The sequence below is a fragment of the Rhineura floridana genome, chromosome 16 (assembly GCF_030035675.1).
Source record: "Rhineura floridana isolate rRhiFlo1 chromosome 16, rRhiFlo1.hap2, whole genome shotgun sequence".
NCBI lineage: Eukaryota > Metazoa > Chordata > Lepidosauria > Squamata > Rhineuridae > Rhineura > Rhineura floridana.
This window is the reverse complement of record NC_084495.1, coordinates 27403826-27418126: the sequence shown is the minus strand read 5'-3', so window position 1 is coordinate 27418126 and position 14301 is coordinate 27403826. Positions and strand designations below refer to the sequence as shown.

Sequence of the window (14301 nt, the reverse complement as noted above, 5' to 3'; positions counted from 1 at the left end):
CAAAATGTTTGCAAGTTCCATATATACAGAATAAGGCTTTCTATCCTGTCTTGATATTATATTAGTATTTCTTCACCTTGCTCATCTCTACCTACTTCGTTAAACCCTAGATTTACTATCTAAACTTATACAAGTGTTTTTTTAGAATAGGGTTTTTAAGTTTAGTTCGCCCAAGAAGCTTCCTTATAAACTTAAACCATCTACAATAAAAACCCAAAGTTACTCTCACACCAACTGCTGCACAACTGATACATCTTCCAAGACAGAGCATAGTCAACCTAAAATTAAAAGCAAATCTAAAAACATTTTCAGAATTTTGGAATATTTTCCTTGTACTATTTAGTCATGTTTTTAAAGGAAGGTTTTTGTTACCCCATCGCTAATGCATATAGATCAGGTCTCTTCTCTTTCTCTTCTTGGCAGATTTTATGGACTCTTCTTTCCAAAGCCTGGCCCAAGTTCACAACTTTGGGATACCATGGCAGGATTTTGGTCAGGACAATAAGAATATTTCTGATGTGCGTATATTCACCTGTTTCAAGGCAGTGTACGGATGCCTACAAAGGGCACAGAAAGATGAGGTCAAGAGGTTTACATCAATGCTACAAAACAAGCTCAGCTTCTCAATGTTCTTAGGTTACCTTGGTTAACTTATAATGCCACTTGTGGACCACATGCCGAAAATTTTCATAATCTAACAGGTTAGCTTGGTTCCCACTATCATAACCAGTTGCCCGTAATACAGTGACGAAGCCTGGATAGTTGCCACACTCCTGCATGTACACACAGAAAAAAAAATCCTTTAAACTTATTCAAGAATCAGGTTCAGAGGAAAGTGGCTTATATAAAAACGTTGAAGTATAAGCTTATTGCGAGACACTGGTATGGCTAGGGCTAACAGGAAAAGCTTCAATTTCATGGATATATTAATCTTTTTAAAAATAATTAACTTGATTTTCCCAGGCTAGAATTTAAATTCAGACATTCTAGAGAAACCATTAAATATAGTATAAAACTTTACACATGCATCAATTTACAAATGGGCATCAGTCTTTAGGTATGACACAAATTTAATACAGTTCTCCACTGTAGTGTAGGGAATTGATTCAGAAACACAAAGGAGCTTGAAAGCAAGAAAAATGCTGACAAAGTTCTGTATCTGCCCTAAAGCTCCCTCAAGGGTACAATTCTTGCAGAATGATGATGCCAAGTTCCTCTGATCTGGGCCAGAAATATTTTCCACTTTCTTTATGAAAAAAAAAACCCTGCAGCTGATACTTCTCAACAGCATTAATCTTTACGTACATCATGTTTTCAAGTGAGGATTTTGTACATTTTACATACCTTTTCATATATGGCTTTATCACTATGCCATCGAGTTACAGTATCTAGCATACAGCACAGAAACCTGCCATATCGACTAGCTTCATTTTCAGTACAGCTTGCTACAGTATAGATTATATCAGAGAATACCTGCAAGATATTTTTTAAAAAATTACACAGTAAAAATGCACTATGAAACAAGGACAGATTTCATACTTATAACACTTCATGGTTTTATTCCAGTAATAAGTTTAAAAATAAGACACCAAATCACCTTCCCCTCCAACTGAAACTTTCTTATGTTAGTCTAACCTCATTAAAAAAAGCCTCAATGTTATAAAAGTTATAGGGTGACTGTATACTATTTTTTTAAAAAAATGTTGAAAAAATTAACTTTCTTGATTTCATTACTCTTCTATCAAGCCACAACTTCCTCAGTCTTTCTAAGCTGCTAGGCCATCAAATAGTTTTCTGATCCAGAACATTTAGGTTAGGGTTTTCATAACACTCTTCATCCCTATTAACTGAGGAATGGACATAAATTATCCAACTACAAAGGCTGAAATAACATTTCAGAAAAATAAGTATTTTAGGTAAAGTGCCTTTTCTTGACAGAAAGCATTCATAATTATCTCTAAGAGGATCAGAACAAAATCAGGTATGAGCATAATAACCCAAACCTACTTACTCTGTCATAGCAAAGAAGTGTGGAAAAATTTGGTGTTTTCTGTTCATGCACCAGTTTCACAAAGCAGGCACAGTAAACAGCATCAATGGCAGAAAAAATACACCGAGGAAATATACACAACTGCAGAAATTTTGTAATGGTCTCATTTTTGGTAGACTCTAACAAACAACCAAAGAAACAAGGAGTTATCATTATGTCACAAATATATCAATTTCAGATCCATCTTTCTTCAGTCACAAGTGAACCTACCACTTGCACACTACACAAAAAGTGTATTTCAAGTAACAGGTAAAGGGGAGGAATAAAGTGGAGGGTGCATGCGCACATAAAGCCATGGCTTAATATAGACCGAGACAGAAAGAAAGACCTGGCTAAGATGTCTCTTGCTCCCATCTCCTCAGAGGAAATTCCTCATCTCTGCCCTTAAATACGACCATGGGATACATGGGTACCAATGTTAAGGCAGTTAAACCTAAGCCAACGCTCTACTTATTGAAACCTGAAAATCTGATTAGGAGTGACACCTTTATCCATTTATGTAGGACAAGGGAATTTGCTATAGGAAGGGAAAGAGTTGCAGGGAGGGTACTCCATTTCATGACAAATTACCAATCTCTAGAGTACATCAGTATTAAATCTGCACTTGCCCTAATTTGAACCTGTTTAAAAGCAAGGGAAACTGCTACCTAAAGTGCCTAAATTCTGCCAACCTCTGGGTTGAGGCAGTTCATTACAAAAAAATAAAAATAAGAGGTCACTCGTGTATGAATCTTTAACAAAATGTTTTTACAAAGATGCCCAAGTCAGAATGTTGTAATTTTGCTTAAGAAGCCAAAGATAAAAAGCTCTACCCTACTTACTTGCAAGAAGCCAATTATCTTTTTCCAACTTCAGTCTCTGCAGCACTCTTTGCACGTGCTCTGACTGTTTCTTTCCCTCTTCAAGAAGCTTATCCTGAAGGGCTGTGCAGCGTTCTTTTTCTTTCTTCTTTTTATTTGGAGGCTACAAAAAAGAAACATTGTGTGCAAATTTGGTAATGACTAAACCATCCTGCTACGTCTGGCCTCACGAAGAGCTTCAAAACTGATCTCTTATGAAAAGCTGGGTGAAAAAGACCTTCCTCGGAGGAGGAAAAGTACATACTAGCAAACAAGTATATCAAGCTGAATAGATACTTTAGCTAATGATTATATTCCATAGCATGTGATTGCAAAACCAGCTTGAGAGTTCTATGCCACAAACCACAGGGGCACAAGCCCTTGGAAAATTATCCTATGCAAGGTCCACTGAAATGACTGGGAACCAACTTCGGCTGGATTATGCCCTACATTTATATTGCTTATATATCTCATCGTATCACTTTTTTCTGCCATTATTCTGCTAGTAAAGGAATCTTTTAAAGAAGTTATACAAGGAAAGGCCCCAGGAAAGCCTACTTGGGGGGGGGGGGAGAAATGAGCAACAACAGGCCAGATTTACCACTCTTGGGAAGCTATTCCAAATTCCAGACACTACAGCTGAAAAAGGTTCAATTCTCTGATGTCCACTAACTGGATTTGCTTGATTGGGGGCGGGAATCTGGAGAACAGCTCCAGAAATGCAGTGCTTGGGCAGGATTATATAGAATATTTCTTATTCACTGGGAATAGAAAGGTAACTAAAAGGATTACTCTATAATCCTATTGTTGAATGCTGTCGCTGTTATCACACAAATATTTTCATGAACTGAGATGACTCTTAAAAATGGTGAGTAAACATACATTTAAAGCAATACATACCATCTCTTGATTGTCATCAATAGCTTTCATCTGGACTTTGAGTTTGTTGACTTCCCGTTCGTAGCTGCTTTGTGGCACAGCAAGGTCATACATTGTCAATGACCAGAATGTAGCATAGAACTGTGGACTGATATCATCCCAGACCTTTGGGAGGTGCAAGGAAATCACTGCATCGTGAACAGGAGCCATCACAAGCTCACATGACGTAATATATTTGTGAACCTTTTGCTGCTGCTTGTTCCCCTTCTCAGCTTTTTTCAACTCATCGTATTTTGACTAATAAAAAAAGACACCCACACTTAATTATCCATTTTTTCCACAAAAAGGTAAATCCCTTCCTATTAAATCTACTAGATTTAAGTACAAAGCCCAAAGGCAAATGAATTAAGTCAGCAAAATTTTAAACCAATCACTAAATGTAGAATGCTTCTAATCTGAGCAAGGCCCGCTTAAAAGAAAGCATGGAATGATATTTTTAATTTTCAATACAATTTGTGTTCTGCATATACAAACTTGAAGCCAACTGAACATCAGTACTTACTGAAATGTGGTGTGCGTACATCGGTCGTGAAAGGAAAAATGCAGCATCGTGAGGGGTGTGGAACTCATTGCAGAGAACATCAATAGAAGGCACTCGCTTAATATAATCCTCTGTGCTTAAGTTTGATGCTAAAAATCCACCAAATTGTACCAGAGTATCATGGCACTGAACAGAAAAACACAAAAGTATTAGGGAATCAAACAGAGACTTTTCAGGGGGATTTAAATATAATGTTGACATTTTAAAAATTGAGAAGCAAGCTAGAAACATCACTACCTTTTGCAACAAACACAGGAGAATACTAGTGATAAAATGTGGCTGTGTTGCTCAGTACATAATAGATACTAGCAGTTCTTCTAACACTCAAGCAAGTTTCAGATATGACAATGTCACACAGTTAACTAAATCTACAGTCTGTTCTGAATTTGGCTAGGAGCAAAAAAATCACACAACTTATTTTATTATTAAATTATTTTATATTAAATTTATATCCTGCCCTTCCTTCCAGAAGGAGCCCAAAACCTTGCAAAAGTTGTGCAGGGTAGTGGAACGGGATCATAAGGTCGAACAAAGTAACAGCAAGGGATTGGTATTACTGAAGCCACTCAAAAATATATATTTTAAAGTCTTATAAAAAAACCTACAAGTGACGCAAAAGATTATACAAGTTAAATACTGTACTGCAATATATAAATTCAGCTTTCTAGAAATAAGACTCCATGCAGTATACATGGAATGTACATGGATGTTGATGTTTTAAACAAACACAAGCATAATTTCTACTTGCCTGATCGTAGAGCTTTCCCACCAACTTCAAATGTTTCTCCCCTCCTTCTTGAAAGATCACTCCTTTTCTCTGTTGAGCCATGAGAAGGCACAATGGAAGGGCAAGATCATGGTCCAAAAGTGCATCTTTTAATCTCTGAGAAGATTTTTTAGTGTTTCTGATCTGCCCAAAATATCCACCCTGACCAAAGAAATAAGAAATGTAGTTAAGATACATGGACTGAGAAAAACAACAAAAGACTTAATTACGATGTACAATGCTAAACCTTGCCAGTGCAAGCCTTCAAGAAGCCTTGGATTAGAATGCTCCTTGGATAATGCTCCTGGGATAATGAGGCTGAGAAGATCACATTTGACCCTTGAGCCTGAGGTTCCTTACCTCTGAAGTATAAACTACATCCCCACTAATACCCAGGAACATATCCCAGTGTGCAATCCTGATTTGAAGTCAAGCACAAACACACTTCTAATAGTAAACCCTCATTTGCTTGAAACTAGAAATTACTCTGAGAGTACAAGAGAACTGGGGGAGCAGGGAAGAAGAAGAACACTTCCAAAACTCCTTCCAGGCTCATTCTCATAGCATCACGCTGCAGTTTGACTTGGTTTAGACCAGCCTTTCCCAACTAGTGGGCCACCAGATGTTGTTGGACCACAATTCCCATCTTTCCTGACCATTGGCAATGCGGGCTGAGGCTGATGGGAGTTGTGGTCCAACAACATCTGGTGGCCCACTAGTTGGGAAAGGCTGGTTTAGACCCAAGAGTCTTTAAGGCCCAAGAGTCTTGCAGCACCCACAATACTAACCAACTGAATCTGGCATTGCACTGCCTAAAAAACATAATATGCATCATTAAGAAATACTGGAAGTAGCTAACATTATCCTTGGCCAACCTCATCTACTAAAAAAGCCTTTCTTAATTTACAAGGGCTAATGAGTTCCATTTATCACTGAGAATTGGTACATGTGTGACACTACTGAAATCAGCAGGCTGCTTTACATACACTCCTTCTCCTTGGCAGCACAAAATGGTCCGTTGGTCTCACCTGAAAGACGTTTTTCTCAGATATCATACCATCAGGTGGGTAATAGCACTGCCTAGTGTCCAAAGGCAGGAATGCATGAGAGTCAAGACTTTGGCTGCTCCTTTTGGCTTGACCCCATTCCATTCCGGATGAGCTGTACACTGGTTCCGGACATCTCTTCTCAGGCAGAACACTCTCAGCCATACATTAATATTAAGAGGCAAACAATAATAAAAGGAGCAGCGAAGTACACAGCTTGACTCCATATAGGAAAGTATGCATAAACACTGAACAACTGTAATTCCATCAGGAACAGCCTTAGCAGTAAATTTAATATAATTTAAAATAAACAGTATGTATTTGAAACACGTGGAAGAGTTATTAATCAATGGATCAAATTAATACCACAACAAGGTAGGCAGCCCCCCCTCAACAGGGAGGGCCCTGATGGTATGATATCTGGGAAAACCACCTTTCAGGTGAGACCAATGGTCCATTTTCCCCAGGTAGCATACTATCAGGTGGGATGTACCAAAGCAGTCCCAGTAGGGCGGGCCCAGGCTGCCTAAGAAGATAATACTTGTTGTAGAACTCACCTACCAAATGAGGTGTCTGCCGAAGCATAATGATCTACCTTATAGTGTTTAATAAAGGAATTTGGTGAGGACCACACAGCTGTCTTACAAATATCTGCAACGGGTGCATTGGCTGCGAAGGCAGCCATAGTGGCTGCTGATCTCATAGAATGGACTGTAATGTTCTGAGGCACTGGTAACCGAAGAGACTCATAGGCCAGGGTAATTCAAGGCCGCAGCCAACAAGAGAGGATTGAGCTGGTGACCTTCTTCCCCAATGTCGTCAGATGAAATGAGATGAAAAGAGCCTCCGATAGACTAATGTTCTGGGTCCTAGTCAGGAAGACCTTCAGGGCTCGACATACATCCAGGGAGTGCCAGGCTTTCTCCAGTGGATGAGTCGGCTGAGGGCAAAAGGAGGGCAAGATGATATCCTGACTACAAGGAAAGACAGAAGAAACCTTAGGGCGAAAAGCAGGATCTGGATTCAACTCCACAGAGCTCTTCTGGAAGACACAGAGATGGCGGGCAATGGACAAGGCTGACAGATCTAATACCCTCTGGGCTGAAGTAACTGCCATGAAAAACAGGACTTTGTATGAGAGCAAACGTAACGATGCAGATTTGAGAGGCTCAAAGGGAGGACGCTGCAATGTCTGAAGGACTTCTGGAAGGCTCCAAGAGGGAGATCGATGAACTACAGGGGGTGACAGCAGAGAAGCCTCTCAGGAAATGCTTGACCAAGGGGTGTGTTCCTAGAGAAAGCTGATCCAATCGTGCAGACGATATGGATGAGACGGCTGAGGTCTGCCTGAGTATAGTATTAGGCTTCATTCCCATTAAGAGACCCGCATGGAGAAATTCAAGTAGGTGATTAACCTGAGCCCTGGAGGGATGGATTTGCTGTTTAAAACACCATGCAGCAAAGGCTGACCACGTGGCTTGATATATGCGGACTGTGGAAGGCCTTCTAGAGGCCAAAATGGTAGCTACAATGTCCTTAGAGAACTCCGAATGCCTCAAGTAAGACCACTCAACACCCAGGCTCTCAGACTCAGCCAGCCGGGGTCCGGATGATGAACTGGACCCTGAGATAGCAGGTTTGGTGACAATGGCAGATGCCACGGTTCCTGGGTCGAGAAAGCCAGAAGATCTGAAAACCATGGCCTCTGTGGCCAGTAAGGAGACAAGAGAACAATTCTAGTATGTTCCTCACAAATCTTCCTGATCGTGTGTCCAAGCAGTGGAACTGGAGGGAAGGCATAGAGTTGACAACCCTTGGCCAAGGAATTAACAATGCGTAGATTGCTTCAGCACCCTGTTGATGATATCGGGCATAGAACCTTGGAAGTTGGGCATTCTGAGACGAAGCAAAGAGATTGGCAGTGAAGGGACCGAACTGACATTTCAGTTGATGGAATACCCTGGGACGCAGTTTCCACTCCCAAGGAAGAACATGTCTGCTGAGCCAGTCTGGTGCTATATTGAGGTCACCACCGAGATTCTCCACTCTAATGTAGGTGACGCTCAGCCCAGTTGAAAATGAGAGTCGATTCTGCCTGGAGGTCCCTGGACCGCGTGCCCCCGACAGTTTAAATGTGCCTTCATGCAGGGTTCTCTGAAGGGAGTTCCTTTCTGCAGATTTCTGGCCACCATCCACCAATGAAATGACACCCTCAGACGAGGTGAGAGATGTACTCTCCTGTGTCTGGAATTGGCAATGTCCAGCTGAAAAGGGAAAGCCAGTGTGGTGTAGTGGTTAAGGTGTTGGACTATGACCTGAGAGACCATGGTTCGAATCCCCACATAGCCATGAAGCTCACTGGGTGACCTTGGGCCAGTCACTGCCTCTCAGCCTCATGAAAACCCTATTCATAGAGTTGCCATACGTCGGAATCGACTTGACAGCAGTACATTTAGCTGAAAAGGTAGAAAAGCCCACTAGAGTGGTCGGTTATGGTGGTGAGCCCAAGGGACAATGTGAATGGAAGAAATGAGGAGTCCCAGGGCCTTGGCTAGAATCATCACATCCTCCATCCTTCTGATCACCTGATGGCAAGCGGTGTGAATCATGGCAGCTATTCTCTCTGGGGACAGATACACTGTTGCGCAAGATGTGTCCAAAATGGCACCCAGGTGCTGAAGATGTTGTGTCGGAATCAGGTGGCTCTTTTACAAGTTCACGAGGAAGCCATGGTCCCTCAAAACATCGAGGATGAGACATACGTGGATGGATACCTGAGACCTGGAGTGTGCCCTCACTAGTAGGTCATCCAGAAAGGGGTAGATGTGGATCCCCTGGAGACAAAGGCATGCCACCAGATCAACCATTAGCTTTGTGAACACCCTTGGGGTTCATGAGAGACCAAATGGAAGGCCTCGATACTGGAAATGAGCCTGGTCATAGGCAAACCTTAGGAATTTTCAATGGTTGGGCAGGATGGGAACATGCAGGTAGGCTTCCTTCAGATCGATAGAACCCAAAAAGTTCCTCTCCTGAAGTGCCTCCACAATCAACACCAGGGACTCCATCTTGAGGGGTGAATGCCCATCAAAGGTGTTGAGAAATTTGAGATCCAGGATCGCCCTCCGTGAATGATCTATTTTGGACACTGTGAAGAGAATGGAGTAGACACCTGAGTAAAATTTGGCTGGATCTACCAGCTCTGTTGCGCCTATAGACAGCAAGTGGCTTATGGCCTCTGTCATCACTGCCCGCCTCTCAGGAGAGGTGGAGAGGGAGGATAGTAGGAACCTTCGAGGAGGAAGCTCCCAGAACTATATCGAGTAACTTTGAGTCACGGTATCTTGCACCCATGCATCCATTGTTACATGTGTCCAGGCTCTGGCAAAATGTAGAAGTCTACCACCTATTGGGATGGCATCAGTATCGTTGCTGCTGAGGCCCTCCATGGCCAGCGGATGGGGTATGCCTGTGGCATCCAGACAACTGATTCTAGTTGTGGCTGAAGAATTGCTGTCCCAGTAGCCTCGAAGTCTGAAAATTGCGGCCCCTACCTGCAGGCCGTGAAGCCCAAAAGGACTGCTGGTATAGGTAAGATGACAATCTGCGATCATCTTGTTTACTAGTGGCTAACATAGACTTCCTCTTATTCTTGGGGTCAATGAGCACTGCCTTGAGAGAGTCATCTCCAAACAAGAGGGAGCCAGAGTAGAGGGCTGTGGCAAGGTTGATACAAGCGGTGTTGTCAGAATCCCAATGGTGTAGACAAAGGGTGCGGCGGGCTATCACCCCTGGACATAGGCCTAGCAGCAAATTGCATTCATCTGCCACAAACGCTGTGGCCTTGTGTAGCTTGATCAGGGTCCTGTGCATTCTAGCCTTGTCAGGCTCTGGGTTATTGAGTAATTCATCAAGCCACATCATCGAGGCTCTGGTGATTAGGGTGGCTGTGCAGGAAGCTCAAATTGCATATGCCAAAGCTTCATGGGTTCTTTGAAGGGTGAAGTGCAGTCTCTGCTCAGAAGGGTCTTTGAACTGCAAATCACCTTCCTTGGGAAGAAGAGATCTGGAAACAAGAGCAGAGATATGCCCATCCACTGAAGGACCTTTCAAAAAATTCATGAAGTCAAGGTCTAGTGAATAATTCTTTTTAGAGAATGCTGTCACACGACGTGCCTGAAGACCCCATTCGTCCTTTGCCATTTTATTGAGAGGGTCGGGCTGATCCTCCAAAGACTCCGCAAGTGAATGAAAAACAGCTTCCAGTCTCTGTTGGCTGTCAGCAGAAGCAGCATGTGAAGACAGAAGACTGATATATCGAGCTCGTCTGTTAGCCGTCTGTTTAGTAGAAAGAAGTGATTTCTTGGTACATTTGGAGGTGGCATACTTGGAAGGCCTTTGTTTAAATGACTTGGCTGTAGGCATGGCCCGAGTTATTGGTGGCTAAAAGGGACTAGTGGCTGCACATCACCAATGAGCAGTGGTTCTATAATTGATTCTCTAGGTGCAGCGGAAGGTAGTTCAGCCATGGTAAACACGCACACGGTAGAGGGGAGCAGTACCAGGCAAGATATAAATAGTCCAATGAAGAAGTTCAGTCACATCACACATGCACAGACTGCAGGGTGTGGTGAGAAGCAATCAACTCACACACAGGGAGAGGGGTGGGGTGGATTGAGGGAGGCCAGTAGAACACACCCACGGTAGAGGGGAGCGGTATGACTTCAAAGCAGCCAACTCCTTTTTCTTTTCCTTTCACCCTTTATTTTTGTAACATATGAACTCCTTATTACTTCTTCCTTCCTCCCCATCATCTCTGATGCCTCCATGCTTGTCCCTTTAATTCCTCTGTTTGTCCTTTATCTAGGGAGGGGGTAAACAGGAGGAGGCCATGAATAGATAGCCAGGGACAGACAGCAAGACCAAGAACAGATAGGCACTGGTGACTAAGGAGAAGAAAAAAAGCGGGAAAATGACAGCCAAAACGGCAGCCAGAGGAAAAGAGCGGGAAAAGAGCAACACCAAATGCTGGCTCTATAGCACCTCTGAGGAAAAAGGCAGACAAAAAAGGCGGGAACCCCAAAATGGCGGCTCTATGGTGCCTATGAGGGAGGGAACAGCAAAAAAATTGCATGAAGCAGTAGCTGCAAGCTTCTACAGGCGGTCTGGAAAGGGAGAAGGGAAGCTACCGCTTGCCAGCTACGATTGATCAGAAAGCAGCCACTGGAGCTGTGAAAGGGCAGCAGGCAGGAGAAGGAGCTGGAGCTGAGAGCTCCAAAGCAGGCAGGAGCTGCCACTGCGAAAGGGTGGTGGGCAGGAGAAGGAGCCGCAACCGCGTGCTCCAAAGCAGGCGGGAGCTGTCGTCGTGAAAGGGCAGCGGCAGGGGAAGGAGCTGCAGCCATTAGCTCCAAAGCAGGTGGGAGCCACCACTGTGAAAGGACAGCAGGCAGGAGATGGGACAGCAGCTGCAAGCTCCAAGGCACGAGGGAGCCACCGCCGCAAAAGGCCAGAGGGCAGGAGATGGAGCTGCAGCCACAAGCTGCCACTGCAAAAAGTGGGGGCGGCGGCTGTGAGGGCTTAGAAACAAGGCCAGAGATAGTTGGAGCTGCAGCAGCGAGCTCCAAGAAATGGGGGGGATGGGACAGAAAGGTGGAATCAAGCCTGCACCGGTCCCTGTGAAAGGCCACAGCCGCCCCAAGAGCAACCCCAGCAAAGGGAACTAAAAGAAAGAAGCTGTACCCGAGAGAAAAGTTTTTTTAAGCAAAATTAAACAGAGAGAACTAGAAAACAGAAAGAGAAATGAGAAGGGCACAACAGAGCAATGACAAAGAACACACTCACTGACAGACAGCTAAGGCTGAAGGATCCCCTTAGGACAAAGGCAGGAATGGAATGGGGTCAAGCCAGAAGGAGCAGCTGAAGTCTTGACTCTCATCATTCCTGCCTTTGGGACACTAGGTGGCACTACTATCCACCTGATGGTATGCTACCTGGGGAAAACCTATCATTTACAGTCAAATACCAGTCTTAAGCACTAAGTGCTAACCAGAGTTCACCGATAACCAGGATCTGAAATCAGATAAGAAGGTAAGTTTGAAATCCTTGGTAAGCAGCAAACCTTTTAGTTATTACTTTGTTGTTGTTGTTATGTGCCTTCAAGTCGATTACGACTTATGGCGACTCTATGAATCAGCGACCTCCAAGAGCATCTGTCATAAACTGCCCTGCTCAAATCTTGTAAGTTCAGGTCTGTGGCTTCCCTTATGGAATCAGTCCATCTCTTGTTTGGCCTTCCTCTTTTTCTACTCCCTGCTGTTTTTCCCAGCATTGTCTTTTCTAGTGAATCATGTCTTCTCATGATGTGTCCAAAGTATGATAACCTCAGTTTCATCATTTTAGCTTCTAGTTATTACTTTAGTAAGAAACAAATATTAAAACAAGCAAATGAATAATGCAACTTATATTTTATATATGTTTTCCTTTAGATTTAAAGTAATTAAAAAAAAAACCTAACAGGTAACCCTGGTTAAAGCTGTTACCAGTTAAGGCCAACACTGAAAATATTGTGTGTGACAGAAGAGGAACATACAATCCTACTAAACATTCCTGCTAGTTTAATTATTGTAAACTAAGTGTACAAGCACATCAGCTATGGTACACAATGATCTAGATTGCTACTAAATCATTTCAATAACTAGCTGCTGTTACTTTTTTCTTCCAGAGATGAGGTAGACCAATTATTCATCTACTTTAAACACACACACACCCCATCACAGCAGGTGAAATATCCTAAACTACCAATCCTCTTTTCTGTCTAGCTTCAAATGCACCTCTGCTTTTAGCTGCTCTCCACCAGTCATGGCCTCTAGCTGTTCCGTTGTCATTTCTTCAGTGATTTCTATTCCAGCCATTTTTTGTACCACCTCTTTCAAAATAAGCAGGTCAAAGCTATGGAAAAGAATGAGAATGAACACATTGAACCACAGGCAGTCTCAACAGCAGCTTCTGATCTTAGTTGAAAAATATCAGGAAAGGACTGAGAGCCAATTTAACATCTGTCTGAAATTTCTTACACATGAAGCACAGATCACTTTGTCTCTAATCCAGTGTAGGAAAGCAAAACAACATGCTGCATGCAACAACTACCAGGAGGATAGCCACCTCGAACAGCTGCCAAAGATGGGATAAACTGTCAAGAGTGTGCAAAGCTGAAGGGTACTGCATGCAGCGCATCAGCACTGCAATGTAGCCTCACAAGTAGAGGCACATCTGATCTATGCTATGTAGTAGGACACTCCATGGAGTTTCTCATCCAGTCCTGGGAGATATACACATAACCTAGCTGCTGGATGCAAATCATCCAGCTGCATATGCTTTAGTATATTCTTAATCCTAGTATTTTCTTAATGTTACATTTTGCAACATAATGTGAAACACAACTTTAAATACTAAAAATATTTAAAAACATTTCAGAGTGATGGCTGCAGAACAGCTGGCATATTTTTTGAGATCTAAAGTAACAATGTTCTACTTACCTTTTTCCAGCCTTTAGCTGATTTGCCACATACTGAAGAAGACCAGCTAATTCTATTGGGTATTTCCGAAAAACAGCACCACAGAAACTAGCTAAGCCTAAAATAGATGGAGGAAAAGAAACAGTTCATATTCAAATTGCCATCATAATAAAATAAGCTTTTGAGTGTCATGTGCATTTGGTAATTTCATATAAAAAACTACTCATTTGTCACAAGCAAGAAATTATCATTTTATTCATTTATATCCCTCAAGGCGGTTTATACAAATTGAAACAAATACAGATAAAAACATGTAAGTGAAAACATACAGAAAGTTATTTTTAAAATGTAATTAAACTATCTATACACCTCAAAGCATTTATATTAATTAAAAAACACAATATAAAAATCAGTAAAAAAAAAACACACTATTAAAACCTTAGCAGTCCATTCAAAAGTCTGCTGGAATAAAAAAGGTTTCACCTGCCAATGGAAGGACAGCAGGGAGGGAGCCAGTCTAAATTCCTGAGGGAGTTCTAGAGCCTGGGGATACTCATCGAGAAGGCCCTCTCCTATGTTCGCATCAAACATTTCTGTGAGGGTGTC

General features: G+C 42.5%; 1 protein-coding gene across 1 annotated transcript in view; it reads right to left on the bottom strand.

The window, feature by feature from the left end:
* Nucleotides 1–14301, bottom strand: part of THOC2 (THO complex subunit 2) — a 62659-nt gene that overhangs the window by 19865 nt on the left and 28493 nt on the right. Inside the window, exons 19-28 of the mRNA XM_061598333.1 lie at nucleotides 13717–13813; nucleotides 13012–13129; nucleotides 5118–5297; nucleotides 4331–4495; nucleotides 3790–4065; nucleotides 2872–3013; nucleotides 2012–2169; nucleotides 1345–1473; nucleotides 642–773; nucleotides 373–557 (exon numbers count right to left, since the gene is read on the bottom strand). Coding sequence (XP_061454317.1) covers nucleotides 373–557; nucleotides 642–773; nucleotides 1345–1473; nucleotides 2012–2169; nucleotides 2872–3013; nucleotides 3790–4065; nucleotides 4331–4495; nucleotides 5118–5297; nucleotides 13012–13129; nucleotides 13717–13813 — 1582 coding nt within the window. The remainder of the gene's footprint in view (nucleotides 1–372; nucleotides 558–641; nucleotides 774–1344; nucleotides 1474–2011; nucleotides 2170–2871; nucleotides 3014–3789; nucleotides 4066–4330; nucleotides 4496–5117; nucleotides 5298–13011; nucleotides 13130–13716; nucleotides 13814–14301) is intronic.